This window comes from Thamnophis sirtalis, unplaced genomic scaffold, assembly GCF_051295495.1.
Source record: "Thamnophis sirtalis isolate CommonGarterSnake01/CBP01778 unplaced genomic scaffold, rThaSir2_p1.2 scaffold_15, whole genome shotgun sequence".
In the NCBI taxonomy this organism is placed as follows: domain Eukaryota; kingdom Metazoa; phylum Chordata; class Lepidosauria; order Squamata; family Natricidae; genus Thamnophis; species Thamnophis sirtalis.
Window position 1 is genome coordinate 37187724 of NW_028261395.1, and position 15526 is coordinate 37203249.

The following is a 15526-nucleotide window of genomic DNA, read 5'->3' on the forward strand; positions in this document are numbered from 1 at the left end:
TGAGAGTTGTGTTGGAGAACACACAAACCAGCATACAGAGGCACTGCAGTTTAAATAGGCTTTTACTTTTGTGGAAATAGAGGTATCAGAGTCCATCAAACAGTCCAAGTCATACACGGATAAGACAGTCAGTCATCAATGTTTTTCAGTTAAGGGATAATCCAAATAACATAGTCCAGTATCATACAATCAGTTCAGTACTCAAAGTTTGCTAACAGTTGCAAAACTTACAATAGCTCACGGCCCTTTCTAACAGCCAGCTTCCAAAACACTCAGATCAGATCAGCCCAGCATCTAACAAAACAGAGAGCTAACAGTCGTTCTGGCTCCCTCTTATGGCCGATTGAGGAAAACAGCAACCAATCACATTTTATAGTATGATTTAAAGAAACCTTTACAGCATTGTTACATGATTTATATATTGCCAACCCAACCGTTAGATTATATTCCTAACAATGGCGAACCTATGGCACGTGTGCCGCAGGTGGTACATGGAGCCATTTGTTAGAGCACGCAAGGCATTGCCCTGTCAGCTCCAGCACGCATGCACACCTGGCCAGCTGACTTCATTTTTGGCATTTTTTGCCCTCCGGAGGCTTCCCGGAAGGCGAAAAACAACCCAATGCACAAACCGGACATTTAGGAATGGACGTCCGGTTTGCGAGTTGGGCTGTTTTTCTCCCTCCGGAGGCTTCAAGGGAGCCTCCTGAAGACTTCGAAGGGCAAAAAACGGTCCTACAGGTAAACCAGATGTCCATTCCCGAACCTCTGGCTTGCTCATAAGGCCGTTTTTCACCCTCCGGAGCCTTCAGGGAAGCCTCCAGAGGACTTCTGGGCGGGCGCGGGAGGCTGTTTTCGCCTTCCCCAGGCTCCTAGAAAACCTCTGTAGCCTGGGGAGGGAGAAAAATGGGTCCATTGCGTGCCAAAAGCAGGGGGAAGGGCAGGGGTTGTGCGCACATGCGCTTGGGGGCATCCCACACATAGAATTATGGGCATGGGCATGCCCGCACATGCCCCTTTCTGCGCTGCCCCTATTTTTGGCATGTAATTGGAAAAATGTTAGCTATCACTGCCTGTTCTGACCCCCTCGTCCCACACCAACACACTCCGAGCCAAAGATAAGTTACGGCATTTAATTAATAGACAGACAGGTTCTTTGCAGCCAAGCAGCACAGTCAAGCTTGGGCAGCAATCCAGCACAGATAAGCCGTGGCAGCAATCTAGCCTGCCAAGCTCACAATAATGTTTTTCCAACATTAGTTCCTGCGTTGACTTCTGCAAGAGGGGCGTGTGCACAAGCAGTCCTTTTATAGTCTGGAGAGGAGCCTAATGACCACCAGCTGAGTGCAATTACCTCCTGTAACTGCGCAACTGTTCCTGACGCCTATTAGCTCTTCAGTGCCGGGCATCCAGGAACAACTCACTGCTGGCATCCGGATCACTCTCCCTTGTCTCCTCCCCACTGGTCCAAGGCTCAGGTGCCTCCTGGTGGCCAACCAGCCGCTCTGCGCCCTGCTTGGAGTCGGAAACTTGTCCAGGGTCCTCCACATCCTCCAGAGCTGACTCATAGGGCCCCTCGCTGTCGGAGTCTGGTGGCAGCTCCAACGGCTCCTGCTGGGCCACAACACTGCCCTACATCATTTCTGACAGATGGCAGTTCAGTCTCTTCTTGAAAGCTTCCAGGGATGAAGCTCCTACAACTTCCAAAGGCAACTTCTGTTCCATGGGTGGATTGCTCTCACTGTCAGAAAGTTCCTCCTTATTTCCAGGTTGAAGTTGGTTGGAAGGGTATTTTCAAACCAAATTGCCATCGTGCCGTTTATAACTGGGATCTCTCTAAATCTGCTTTTTCCCCCAGAATTCCGGCTCCAGGGTGGCAGGCGGGACGAGGACGGACAAACTTCTGGAACGCTCTCGGGTGGTGGAATTTGAACTCAGCAGCGCCCCTTGGAAGCAGACTCGCCGAAAGCCGCCACGCCACAAAGCCATTTTCCATTAAAACCACCTCCAATCTCTCCTGGCGGTGCTGCCTCTTTTTGCCGGGAAGGGGGGGGGGGGGAACGGACGGACATCGGAGCCATATGACGTTTTGTGTGAATGCCCCCCCACTCCGAGTGACTGGTAGGCTTTGTAAATTGTTTAGTTAAGGAACAACAGGGTGAGTCATTTATTTGCACTTTTTTTACAAAATCTGCCTTTTATTATTTTTTAAACTGTCTTTTAAACCAGTGTTTCTCAACCTTGGCAACTTGAGTCCGGACATCTTCAAGTTGCCAAGGTTGAGAAACACTGGTTTAAACCATATGGCAGTGCGGGCTAACTTTTTCTCAAAGCACGCTTGTTCATGCCTGAACCCCCCTAAATTCAATCTGTGCATCTCCCACTCCCATGTGCCCTCCCGCGCATGCACACATGGCCCCCACCCCTGCTCCAACCCCCCAGGCATGCACCCCACCCCACCACGCATGTACAGCAGAGACCCAAAGATGAGCTGGCTGGCAGGAGGCATTCGCGCATGCGCAGCAGGAATGGAACTGGGGCAACAGCTCGCGTGCCCACAGAGAGGGCGCTGTGTGGCACCTCTGGCACACATACCACAGGTTTGCCATCACGGCCATGTGGCTTATGAAAACACCCACCCACAACCACCTTTGAGGGAGGGGAAACACTGAACAGTTTTTTTAAAAAAAACCACACACCTGTTCGACAGACGGGATGGTTGACATGCGCTGTATGCCTTTTTTTAGAAAATTAAAATATTTTTTAAAACACCTCTTTCGAAAAAAGAATTATTTTGAAAGCTGTATCTTGAGAAGCAAGAAGCATCTTCCAGAAAGGTGGATCAATGCAGAGAACAGAATCATAAAGTGTATTTAAAAAACCAGGGAGAAAACTAGTACAGATATTTAACCTTTTTGGGGAGGGGACTCGGAGATAACTGGTGGATGGAGTCGGCGCCCACCCGTGAAACCCTCAAAATGCAACATAAAACAGGTTTTGACATCCAGCCGGGGCAGAGTGTTCCGAAGATGCTCTGGCTGTTTGCCATTGTGGATTGGCTCCTTGTTGCCACGGTGATGCGTACGTAGCAACCGTTTTCCTCCGTGGTCCAGAATCCGGACGTCTTTTGAGACAAAATGAAGATGCTGGTTTTGTTCAGTTCCCTGCTATGGCGTCTCCGATATGTCAGCGGCGCCAGCCTCCCATTGGCTGTTGGTAAAGGATCGTAGTGATTATAACTTCCCTTCTCATTCATTAGTTCTGCCGTTTTTGGAAGTCCCATGTTTTGCAACTCATTTTCCAGGAGAGAGAAAATGTGGTGGTGCTTTGGGCCATTGGCAGCCGATCTGTAGGCAAGTTTTTCTTCCTGTTAGTTCCCAGGACCTGCCATGCTGATTTCCCATGTGAATAATAAAGCCGAAAGGGGCCTGGGAGGTCTTCTAGTCTAACCCTTGCTTAGGCAGAAAACCGATACCAATGACGGCGAACCTTTTCGGCACCAAGTGGCCAAACCAGAATGCACAATGGCATGTGTGCCCACAGAGGACTCTGCATGCCACCTCTGGCATGCATGCCATAGGTTTCCCATCACGGCCCTATTCAATTTCAGACAAATGGCTGTCCAATATCTTCTTAAAACCCTCCAGTGTTGGAGCATTCACAACTTCTGGAGGCAACTTGTTCCACTGATTAATTGTTCTCACTGTCAGGAAGTTTCTCCTTAGTTCTAAGTTGCTTCTCTCCTTGATTAGTTTCCATGCATTGTTTCTTGTCCTGCCCTCAGGTGCTTTGGAGAATAGTTTGACTTCCTCTTCTTTGGGGCAACCCTTGAGATATTGGAAGACTGCTATCATGTCTCCCCTAGTCCTTCTTTTCATTAAACTCGACATACCCAGTTCCTGCAACCGTTCTTCATATGAAGAAAGAGGAAAGGATGGGGGGGGGGGGGTATTCAGTTCATCTTTAGCACCTACCTGGATGGGCTGCAGGTAGACTGCCCCTGAAATGGAGGGAAGAGCAGACCTCCCCACCTTCCCAAAGCCACATTCAGTGCAACTCTCTTCTTTCCTTCCTCGGCTGCATTTGCAAGTACTTCACTCATTCTCCTTGAATTAATCCATGCTTGATGGATGATCGAGATTCATAAACGTGAAACAGCTTGTAATGAAAACAAGCACCGCGCTCATCAAAGGCAGAAAATTAAATTTAGCCTCCGCTTAATGTGCCCGAGGCTCATTCCTTGAATACCTGATGTTCTCAAATGCCTTTACTTTAAATAATAATCATTGCATTTACTTTAGAGGCATATCCTGTTTATCGCGGACGCTGCTTAAGGCAGCCCTTTTCATATACGGTATAAGCTCCCCCCCCTCCCGTTTGACTCTCACAACAGCCCTTTGAGGTAGATCTTTCCAGCTCTTCGGCATGGATCTGCCAAGAGCCGAGGTGGCGCAGTGGTTAAATGCAGCACTGCAGGCTACTTCAGCTGACTGCAGTTCGGCTGTTCAAATCCCACCAGGCTCAAGGTTGACTCAGCCTTCCATCCTTCCGAGGTGGGTAAAATGAGGACCCGGATTGTTGTTGGGGGCAATATGCTGACTCTGTAAACCGCTTAGAGAGGGCTGAAAGCCCTATGAAGCGGTATATAAGTCTAACTGCTATTGCTATTGCTATCTTCTTTTTGAACAAATTCCCTGTTTCCTGCTGACCAGTGGGTGCTAGATTCCCAGTCTTCTGCAATATTTTTTCTCGCTCCTTGTAGGGGATGCCAACATCCACTGGAACAACTGGCAGCCCTGGGTGTGTATGTGCAAGCTTCACAAGCAGGCCCGCATACGGCACTTTGTCGTCTGGGGGGTCAACGTCTCACTCGACCTGAAGACCTCGGAGTTTTGGCAGGAGAAAGCCTGCTCCTTCAAGGACTGCCATGTTTGCGCCTTGGAAGACTGTCCCGGCAGTGTAGCTCGATCCGGCTTCCTCTCTCGGTTTCAGAGCCTCTCTTCCCCCCGGCCCCACGAAGTCAGGATCCCTCTTCCCCCACATCTGGATTTCCCATCCTATGACAGCCTCCCCGTCATGGACGACAAAGATGGGGAGTAGGACAACTTCGGAGGGACGTGAAGAAGACTTGATAATCGCCCGGGCATCTGTTTCCCACGGCTTGCTTTCCTCCGAGGGGGCTGGACTGCAACACCCATGATCCTTTGCTGTTTGCCGCAGGCCGTGAGAGACAAACAGACCCCCCCTCCCCCCAAAAATGAGAATGTTGTGTTCATTCTGTAAGGCAGGAGAGCTGGGCACCAATAAAGGAATTGAAACACTGCTGCTTATGATTAGTTCCTAACTCTCCTTTGCTTTTATCTTCAGCTTCTAAAGGTAAAGGTTCTCCCCGCACATATCTGCTAGTTGTTCCCAACTCTAGGGGGCAGTGCTCATCTCCATTTCAAAGCCAAAGAGCCAGGGCTGTCCGAAGATGTCTCTGGGGTCATGTGGCTGGCATGACTCAACACCAAAGGCGCACAAAATGCTGGTACCATCCCACCAAAGGTGGCCCCCTGTTTTTCTACTTTCATTTTTTACGTGCTTTTGAACTGCTAGGTTGGCAGAAGCTGGGACGAGTAATGGGAGGGATTCGAACCGCCGAACTGCCGACCTTTCTGATCGACAAGCCCAGCGTCTTAGCCACTGAGCCATCACGTCAGTTTCTAGCTCAGCCCTAAATAAAATAAAAACTAGGCTGTTCTCAATCATGGAGACCATTTTCTGCCTTTGGGCACGTTCCCCGAATGAATAAACTTTGGAACACCCGGGCTGCAAATTCACATCTGCTCCTAAAACGGCTCATTGTTTTGAGCAAAATTGCAGCATTTAACCTTCCATCTCCTTGGCCTCAAATCCGAAGCCGAGAGTTTGAGAGTTTTGTTTGCCAATTGTAACGAAATGTTTGCTTTTTCCTTCGGAATTGCCTAGCGCTGTTGCATTATCGGGCGCGGTAAAAGAAATCCTGTGGTCATTAGAGTTACTGATTAAATTTAATTTCCATTTGGTTTTAAAGAAAACAAACACATCCACTCGTCCCACGTGAGCTTAAAGGGTGGGACTTTCTGGGAGAGTTTAAACAAAGCAATTACTCTTGCTAGGACAAAGCACTTTTATAAAAGCAGCTGTCAAATCCACAGATGTGCAGTTAAAGGCAAGGCTGCTCGTCCGTACTGCTGAGAGAGCGCCGCGTTTCTCCCTCGGCTGAATTCTGCAAAAAAAATATATTCCCATGGATGATTTGCAATTTGTGAAGGAAGCCGGCAAACGGATGGACCGATCTGAGATTTCTGAAGAGATGTCTGGAACGGATGATGGTCCGAGAATCGAGGGCTGTTCCATTCAAGAGGAAAGGCCCTGCAATAAAGCGGTGGATCTAGAACTCAGAAATCCAGAAAATGAGACTTCGGCATCTTCGCGTCCCGTTGCCGTGTCAGTGTCGCCCTCCGTGCCTCTACAGCCGTGCCCGTTGATAGTCTCTGCCACTGACATGACCTGCCTCATCTGTTTCCATCAATTCAGCCTCGCCCGGCTGCCCAAAGTCCTGGCGTGCCAGCATGCCTTCTGCGCCGCATGCCTGCAGATGATCTTGCGGCAAGAAGATCACACCTGGATCGTCAGCTGTCCCCTCTGCCGAAAAGCCACGGTGGTATTCGGGGGTCTCGTCTGCAGCCTCCGCAACTTACAGCATGTCATGGAGCGGTTGGGGGTCCCGGATCCAGAGGCAGAGAACGCTGGCGGGGTGTGGCACAGCCAGCAGCCTCCTTCCCCCGAAATACAATCTCAGGACTCGGCCGAGATCAACCAGGCTGCCATCAAGAGACTGATTCTGCTGCTTCTGCTCGTATCGGTCCTGATCATCTTCATCCTCCCATTCACTGAGACTGGGCTGTTGACGTGGTTCCTTTGTTTTTTGGTGGTTTTAGGCGGCATAATCTGCGCTGTGCTTTGCTGGGACCCCAGTTGGATCCGCCCGAGTTTTTCGCTGCCCCTCTGGACAAAGAAGGTCAATCAAGCAGCCTGAGAATGACCTTTCTTGGCTTCTTCTAGGAAGGGTCACCAGCCCCTTGGAAGGCTTGGGTGCTGGAGCAGACAAGACCAAAGGGGTGGCTGGACAGGTGTCGGGGCTGGGCGGGTTCAGATGTGGCGTAAAGTAAAGGTTCCCCTTGCATATATGTGCTAGCTGCTTCTGGCTCTAGGGGGCGGTGCTCATCTCCCTTTTTAAAGCCGAAGAGCCAGTGCTGTCCAAAGATGTCTCCATGGCATTGTGGCCAGCGTGACTAAACAGCGAAGGCACACAGCACGCCGTTCCCTTCCCACCAAAGGTGGTTCCTATTTTTCTACTTGCATTTTTAACGTGCTTTCGAACTGCTAAGTTGGCAGAAGCTGGGACAAGTCACGGGAGCTCACTCCTTTACGCGGCGCCAGGGATTCGAACCGTCAAACTGCCGACCTTTCTGATCGACAAGCTCAGCGTCTTAGCCACCGCGTCCCTGATGAAATTTTGGCAGAGAATCCATAGCTGTTTGTAGCATCTGGCTTCACATTACGTTGGTCCGAAAATTGCAAGCACCATCCTGATGCTTCCTTAAAACAATAAGATTTTTATTTTGGACGGTGTCTGAATAAATTTACCTCCGGTTTTATTCCACCACAACAAACCAAAGGTGGCTTCTGGCTTTTTTTTTTTAAGAGTCCAAGATTAATGAGTAACATCTAGATGGAAACTCCACCTGAGATTCAGTCTTACCTCCAAAGAACTAGCGAATAACAGGGACAACTGTGGATGCCCATATCTTCCTTAAAGGCGGTCCTTTAAAGGAGATAAAAATGGATGTTTAGTTTATTGGGGGTTTAATGGTACTCGTGGCTTTCTTTTTTAAAATATTTTTATTCTTTTATATCATACATTTCCTTTCTATGTTGAGCAGTGTGTCCAAGGTGTTAAAATACAAATATACATGCAAGCATACAAACATCATCATTATGATCATGTTATTTACACATACACACACACAAATCTGCGGTAATATATAGCTAAATATGCGATAACTTCAATCATATTATAACATACATTATCAAAAATATTTGCCCTTCTGGTTTTTTTTCTCCTATAAACCCCTAGAGTCGGGAACAACTAGCACATATGTGCGAGGGGAACCTTTACCTTATAAATCATATTTCACCCAATTCCACTCCTCTAACCTCCATATCTGTCATTTAACCATTTATAGAACAGTTGCCATGTTATGAAATAGTCCGAATCTTGGTTTTCTTGGTAGTCTTGGTTTTCTTTTTTTTAATAATAATTTTTATTGAACGTTTTAACCTTTAAAAACAGAAAGAAAAACACAAGGATAAAAACACAAAACATACATAATGATGTAAAGCAATTATGCAGCCTTCTGTATCAGATTTCCTGTTCAGCTTTTATAATTCTCCATTCTGCATTGCCTTCCTATTGCTTTTACCTTGTCCTATAATGTAACAACAGTAGTACTAACACTTATGATAATATTGATTATTGATATCACCATATATTTACATTTTCTATTTTAGTCTTGGTTTTCATTTAGACATTTTTGAGCTTTCCTTCAAGGGCTGAACAACCCATAAGCATTTAAAGCAGAAAGCTTCCCTTTCATTCCATTGTTAAACACATAATTATGCTGCTTTAAAAGATTTTTTTTTTAAAAAAATCAGTATACACATTGTTGATAAACTGGGAAGTTAAATCTATTTACGTTGGGGTGGCTTAACTTTCTTCTGGGAACATTTGATGGGGAATATAGATGGATTTTTTGTTATATAAAGGTTCCAATTGTTTTTTGAGAAGCCAAGATTCAACTTTAGTAAGTGGGAAGAAGCCCAACGAAGCAGCCCTGAAAATATGAGGCTGTTGAAGCATTCAGCATTGTTGAAACGTTTTATGTTTATGCTGGGAAGATTCCTATAAAGAGAATTTTGTCTTGATGGCTTTTGGCTTTATTCTGCCTGCTCAGCTAAAGGCGAGAAAATTACATTACATTAAATTACATTACATACATTACATTAAATCGGCATTTACAGCTTCAGCGCAGCTCCCTTGGTGAAGTTTTAATTTTTAATTTTATTTTTTAATTTCTAATTTTATTTGTTTGGTCAAGCAATGTATAAACCAACAGATGTATAAATACGATTATGAATACAAGAAATGGATACGAATAGGTTTTCCCACGCTTTGGGATAGGGGAAAAAACTTTTTATTTGCACCGAATTGCAATTATTTTTATAAAGAAAGTCTACAAAAGATCGAGGACTTGGGTCTTTAATCGTCAGCTATTCATTTCCTGGATATGAAAAAAAAATCAGTTGCCAAAACAGCAAATCCGTTGGGTTTCCCCCCCCCCCCAAAGTTTAAAATCTGCAAAAGTTTGCTGCAAAGGAGAGCCTCCAAATGCATCCGAAACATCTCTCGATCGACGACTTCCATTGCCATTTAAAGATTTAAGGCCCTTCCATTTGAAAATCCCCTCCTTTTCGCTTCCCTCCGCTGATGAAATGCACATTATAATTAAGTGTTTTTTTTTTCAACCGGCGCTTCCCTCTTCCTGTTTCAAGTCGCTGCGAAAGTTGCGTGGCCCTCCCACTTTCCGGCGTGCCTTACGCCTCACCTGTGCGTAACTCCTTCCGGGAATCGCCCTCTTTTTGGCGCAGCCCGCCGGCCTAGATGTGGGCCTAGGCGGCCCCTTCGGAGCCTCGGACTGGAGTGAGCGGCCACCCCGCTTGAGACGACCGGGAGGCTGGGGAAATCTCCGCGGCCCGATGCGGCCTTTCTCCGGCTCCAGGACGGGCTAGGTGGGTCTCGGGGGAGGGGGGGCGTGAATTTCTTTTATGTATATCTTATATATTTATAATATAAATATATTTATATTATATAAATAAATATATATTTCTCATATATATATATATATATATATATATGGGCTTTGGGGGCCTCGAAGGGGGGGGTGATTATTAAAATAGCCCAGAGGGGTAGAAATAACCTGGGAGTGAAATAAATATTACATGGGGAGAGGGGAAGCCCCCAACCCGTGTTAGAAGGAGGGTCTCAATCCCCCTCCCCACTTTGGAGTCCCAAAGGGGTCTCTAGCCTGGGGGAGACCATCTTCCACCCCCTTACCCCCCTGAAGCTGCTCTAGGGGACCTTAGTGGGCCCTCCACCCCTAGGGCTGAGGCTGGAGGGTGGAGAAACCCCTTTAATTTCTAGGGGTCTCCCCTGGCCTGGGGGGGTCTTCCCAGAGAGGGTATATCCCCCTGCCCCAGATATTGGAGGGGGGGGTTAAAGACTTGCACCCCAGGCAGTGATGTGTCTGCAAAAAAGTCTATGGCTCCCAGGGCAAGTTTGGGGCGTCCTGGGACCCCTAAATAATGGATCCCCCATCCCCCAATAAATTGCTTAAAATAATAAATATTGAATCATTAAAATCGCCCGGATCGGAATGAACAATCAATGCAAATGTCCAAATAGGGGGGGGGGGTAAAACAAGGGGGAAACTACCTACTGAACATCTGGAAATTTTATCACGTGGATATTCTGAGCAAGGTTTAAAATCCCAAATCAGAAAGACCTTGGATGGGGAAAGGTTTTTTTTGGCACAATCTGGTGGAAATATTTAGTGATGATATCCTCGTTTGCAAAGACTGCTGGTAATGATCCAATCCTAGCCATAGATCAGGAGGTAGCCATGCTGTGTAGAGTTATACTAGTCCTCAAGATCAATCAAATTTCAGAAACATGATTGGCAGAAATTGTTTCTGATCCCAAGGTTGTATAAGACTTCCAAGGCTGAAATGGGGGGCGGAGGGGAGGAGAATTTTTGTGAGTTAAGTAAGGTAAAGCTTCCCCTCGCACATATGTGCTAGTCGTTCCTGACTCTAGGGGGCAGTGCTCATCTTCATTCCAAAGCCGAAGAGCCAGCACTGTCTGAAGATGTCTCCGTGGTCATGTGGCTGGCATGACTAAATGCCGAAGGCGCATGGAACGTTGTTACCTCCCCTCCAAAGGTGGTTCCTATTTTTCTACTTGCATTTTACATGCTTTCGAACTGCTAGGTTGGCAGAAGCTGGGGGAAGTCATGGGAGCTCACTTTGATACACGGCACTAGGGATTCAAACCGCCGAACTGCAGGCCTTCTTGTGCGTTAAATAAGAAGGTCAGTAGTCTGCGTCCTTGTGTCCAGAACCAGGAAGCGGATAATACAAAAGGCGTTTGCAGAAACACAATTTGAATAGCAAATCTTGCTTAGGAACTCAAAACACCAGCATTCCCATCCATAGGAAGGTGTGGTCCTGCAAAGCCAGGAGGAAGTGAGAAATTAAACCAGGTGGGATGTTATCAGTTTGACCTGTCTTGCATTGGATAAAATGCACACAAAATAAAAATCACCTCCAGACGACCAAGTCTTAAAAACGTAAGCAAATTGGAAAAGTCAACTGTGAGCGTGTCACGAGTTGATTTGAATTTCCATGTTTGCGAGAAATGAAAGGGACAACGGCTTGCTTTGAGGAGGGGGGGGGGGTAGGAGGACTTCCCCTGGGTGGAAAGTTGTTTTCAAAACCAACCAAACTGCTGATGATAAAAGAGGAATTGCTTTCTCATGGCCAGGAGTTACCCCTGGGATCCCACTGGATCTGTTGAAGCAGATTTAAGGCTCCCGAGTCCTTTGTGAGGGATGCCAAATGCTGTCGGAAACATTTCTGACTTCCTGGATTGAGGTGACAGGAAAGAGAAGGCAGATTTGAAGGTGGGGTGAAGCGAAGTGAAGCAGATGCTGGTCCTGAAAACTCAGCCGTCTCTCAGAAGAATTGGTGACACAAAGTTCATTCTCTGATTTTACTGTTTTATTGTTATGTCTGTTAATAGCTGCTTCGAGGGTGATTATCTACACCAGCTGGTGAGAAACACCTCTGCTTTGGAAAGTGTCTTCCCCGTAAACCGGATTATGACCTGTAAGTAATTCCAACACCGAGGACAAAAGTTCTTGTGATGGCATTGGCAGTGTGCCAAAGGGAAGGCATTCCCTTGGCTGGTTCCCTTGTCACCTTTCTCCTTGCTAAGAGTGGAAGGTACAGTAGGTTGGGCTGGGGGTGCTCTTTCGTGGGCAGTCGTGCTAGGGAGAGCTTTGTGGGAATCCTCCTGCTGCTCACCTCCATTTGGAACAAACCAGTGGGGTGTGTGATGTTGGCTGCATTCACCCCCAAAGTTTAACCAGCTCAATGAAAAACTCCCTAGGTTCGTTTTAATGGTCCTTGTTTGCTTTTAATAATCTGCTTCCTCCATTTATCTGCCATCATCTGAAGAAAGCTAGAAAACCGGTTGATTCACTCAGTAAAATCAAGTGATGTCTGGGGGCTGCCGTGGGAAGGCAATGGAGCCTTCAGGGACAGAGACAGTCTATCCTGGGGTTACTGCATCTGCCAAGAGGGCAATGTCAGCTGGCTGTCAGCCTCTGTTTCACTACTTGCTTTCAGCTGCCATTGAAACGGGGAGAGGGAGGCCTGGTATTTGGGAAGGGAAGTTTTAAGTACAGTTGCTTTGCCTCTTCGGTGTAGTTTTTCCAGACTTGCCCTAGAACAGTGATGGCTAACCTTTTCGGCACCGAGTGCCCAAACTGGAATGCACATGCATGTGTGCGTGCGTGCGTGGGGCACTAGAAACCCAAAGGCCATCTGGCCGGCGCGCACATGCCTGTTTTTTGGCTGTTTTGGGCCTTTTCCAGGCTGTTTTGGGGCTGTTTTAGGCCTTTTTCAGGCTGTTTTCCAGGCTGTTTTTGGCCGTTTTTCAAGCTGGTTTTGGGCTGTTTGGTTTGGGGCTGTTTTGGGCCTTTTTCAGGCTGTTTTGGGGCATTTTTCAGGCTGGTTTGGGGATTTTGGGGGCCTTTTCCAGGCTGTTTTTCAGGCTGTTTTTGGTCGTTTTTCAAGCTGGTTTTGGGCTGTTGGCTTTGGGCTGTTTTGAGCCGTTTTCAGGTTGTTTTGGGCCATTTTTCAGGCTGTTTTTGGGCTGTTTTGGGCCTTTTCCAGGCTGTTTTCCAGGCTGTTTTGGGCCTTTTTCAAGCTGTTTGGGGCCGTTTTTCAGGCTGTTTTGGGGCTGTTTTGGGCCTTTTTCAAGCTGTTTTTCAGGCTGCTTTTTGGCTGTTTTGGGCCTTTTCCAGGCTGTTTTTCTGGCTGGTTTTGGGCTGTTTGCGGCCTTTTTCAGGCTGGTTTTGGCTGTTTTCCAGGCTGTTTTGGGGCTGTTTTGGGCCTTTTTCAGGTTGTTTTTCAGGCTGTTTTTGGCCATTTTTCGGGCTGTTTGGGGGCTGTTTTTGGCCCAAAATAACGATCTGGAAAATGGCCCCCAAAACTGCCTGTTTTGGGCCTTTTTTCCGGGCTGTTTTCAGGCTATTTTCCGGTGTTCTGGCACCCACGAAAACCAGCTGTCAGAAACCAGAAGAGCAGCTGTCGACAGCGCGCGTGCCCACAGAGAGGGCTCTGCATGCCACCTCTAGCACGCGTGCCAGAGGTTTGCCATCAACGGCCTAGAAAGTTAGAATCCACATCGCTGCAGGAAAGCTCAGAAGCCTCCCTAGGAGGAAGCAGTCTATCTCTAGGAAGGAGGGATGCTTTCACAGCCCGCTGGCTCACCCCACCTGTTGAATAAAGGATGCTGAGAGATGCAGAGATTCTTCTTGCATTCTTATTTTGGTGTTTGGTGTGTCCTTTGGCAGGAATAAGACGGACATGTCTGCTGATCCCCGGCCAGGCTGGAGGCCCTGGAGAAGCCGGCCGAAGGAGGAAGAAGACACAGCGCTAAGGACAGGTCCAGGCACACAGTTGGGTGAGCCGGGGAAATATGCCTATGCTGCTCTCTGTGCGGTTTCCTTGGCCTCGTTGTTTCCAGATCAGGAAGAAAGGTGAGCGGCCTCCTTACTGGTTTTCCTCCTAGCTCTTGAGAAAGCATCACAACAGAAAATTCAAAGGGTGTTTAGTTTGGCCTCTGCTCAGATTATTGAGGCAAAAAGAGCTGGTTTGGATAGGTCAGGTTGGCTTCTGCAAAAGCTGAAAAGGCCAGAGCTGGGTTAGCATTTTATAGAAGAGGAAGGCGATTGACGGACATTTAAGGCTAAACATTGTTGTCAGAGTTCGTTGCAGCAATCACATCCAGTAAGCACACACGGGTAACTGATTTCAGCAGGATTCATTAACGTCTCTTTATACACATGAAATAAGTAAGTAAAATCTTTATTACGGTCAAAGACCTGCAATACACATTAGTTTTTACACTATATTAAAACATACTAACATTAAGATATAATTAAAAAGTATTGACATTAAGAGTGGATAATAACACAATGGTCCAGAGATTGTTAGAGGGATGTCCAGATAATTGGTACAAGATGCTACTATACTTCTGTAGCCAATTTTTTTCTTATGGACATTGCAGCAGCACAGAATTTTGCCACCGCATACTTGGTAACCGGGTTAGTGTCCTGGAGGAGAAAGCCTAGATAAAAATTGTCTGCCCTCCCTGGCAATCTCTCTAATAAGGGGAGAATATGTGCAGACCTACAAGCTCTGTATAGCTCGCAGTGTAATAGAACACGCGCATTATCTTCCACTTCTCCTTTACCACATATACAGACCCGTTCTGCTATAGGTGTTCTCTTATACCTGCCCTGGAGGAGTGCTGAAGGAAGAATGTTAAATCTGGCTCTGAAGAAAGCTATTCTTTGTTTTGGGTAGATCAGATCATTTATATATCCTGCCGATTCCCACACACCCTGTTTGATTCTGTCCCTACTGTGGAGAGGCAACCACATGAAGTAAATATACAATACACAAAGTAGGTTTTTCCAACGTGGTAGTAAATAAAAGCAAACACAGGCAGAGGAGAAAACAGTTTCAGTTTTGGTTCAGAGCATCAGACTGGTGTGAGATAAAAACCCAATTATCAAATCCTCACAATGCAGAGACAAGTCTGGTTCACAATTCAAAAAGGTTTATTTACAGAAAAATAAAAAGCGTTTGCAAAGGTGACCTCCAAGTCTCTTCCCAAGTGGATCGAATCGAGTACAAGGAGAGCAAAGAGAATAGCATTCAAACAATACATTTTATAGATGCTACTCCTCAGAAACTCCCCCCCCCCTCTTCCTGCTCATTCATTTACATCGTCAACTTGACATTTTCTTGAGAGGCCCCTATCTTTTATTTCTGTTTTTCTGGTGCCTTTCTCTACATAGCCTTGGAAAAACAAAGTTTATCTTGTCCTGTTTACTTAAAACATTTTGTAGTTAGTAAAAACATAGTTACTTATTACACATTTTAGGCAAGAATATAATGGCTTATACATTTAACATTGTAAACGAATACAAAAACAACCCTTTAACATTTTATAAAAGAGTAACTTAATATCTTTTCCTTCACTAGTTTAGAGTTCAGCACAGACTCAAGAGCTCCAGAGCTAAGCCAC

At 46.6% G+C, this 15526-nt stretch overlaps 3 protein-coding genes across 4 annotated transcripts in view; all 3 read left to right on the forward strand.

Annotated features, from left to right (window-relative positions):
- Nucleotides 1-2013, forward strand: part of MIIP (migration and invasion inhibitory protein) — a 14713-nt gene extending 12700 nt beyond the window's left edge. The window contains exon 10 of the mRNA XM_087702150.1: nucleotides 1859-2013. Within this exon, the coding sequence (XP_087558276.1) occupies nucleotides 1859-1999 (141 nt within the window). The 3' untranslated portion in view covers nucleotides 2000-2013. The remainder of the gene's footprint in view (nucleotides 1-1858) is intronic.
- A 4258-nt stretch (nucleotides 2014-6271) lies between these two features.
- RNF186 (ring finger protein 186) lies at nucleotides 6272-7152 on the forward strand. The gene has a single exon (XM_014060654.2). It carries the CDS (start codon nucleotides 6272-6274, stop codon nucleotides 7061-7063), a length of 792 nt encoding a protein of 263 aa, XP_013916129.2. The 3' UTR covers nucleotides 7064-7152.
- A 2569-nt stretch (nucleotides 7153-9721) lies between these two features.
- TMCO4 (transmembrane and coiled-coil domains 4) overlaps nucleotides 9722-15526 on the forward strand; it is a 32221-nt gene continuing 26416 nt past the window's right edge. Inside the window, exons 1-3 of one of the 2 annotated variants that reach the window (XM_087702037.1) lie at nucleotides 9722-9876; nucleotides 11945-12030; nucleotides 13785-13970. In XM_087702037.1, the coding sequence (XP_087558163.1) occupies nucleotides 13798-13970 (173 nt within the window). In that variant the 5' untranslated portion in view covers nucleotides 9722-9876; nucleotides 11945-12030; nucleotides 13785-13797. Of the gene's footprint in view, nucleotides 9877-11705; nucleotides 11826-11944; nucleotides 12031-13784; nucleotides 13971-15526 lie in introns of those variants that run through there. The other variant, XM_087702038.1, reaches the window with a different exon arrangement.

Coding starts and splice junctions, on each gene's coding strand:
- RNF186 (XM_014060654.2), top strand. CDS start 6,272: ATGGATGATTTGCAATTTGTGAAGGAAGCCGGCAAACGGATGGACCGA.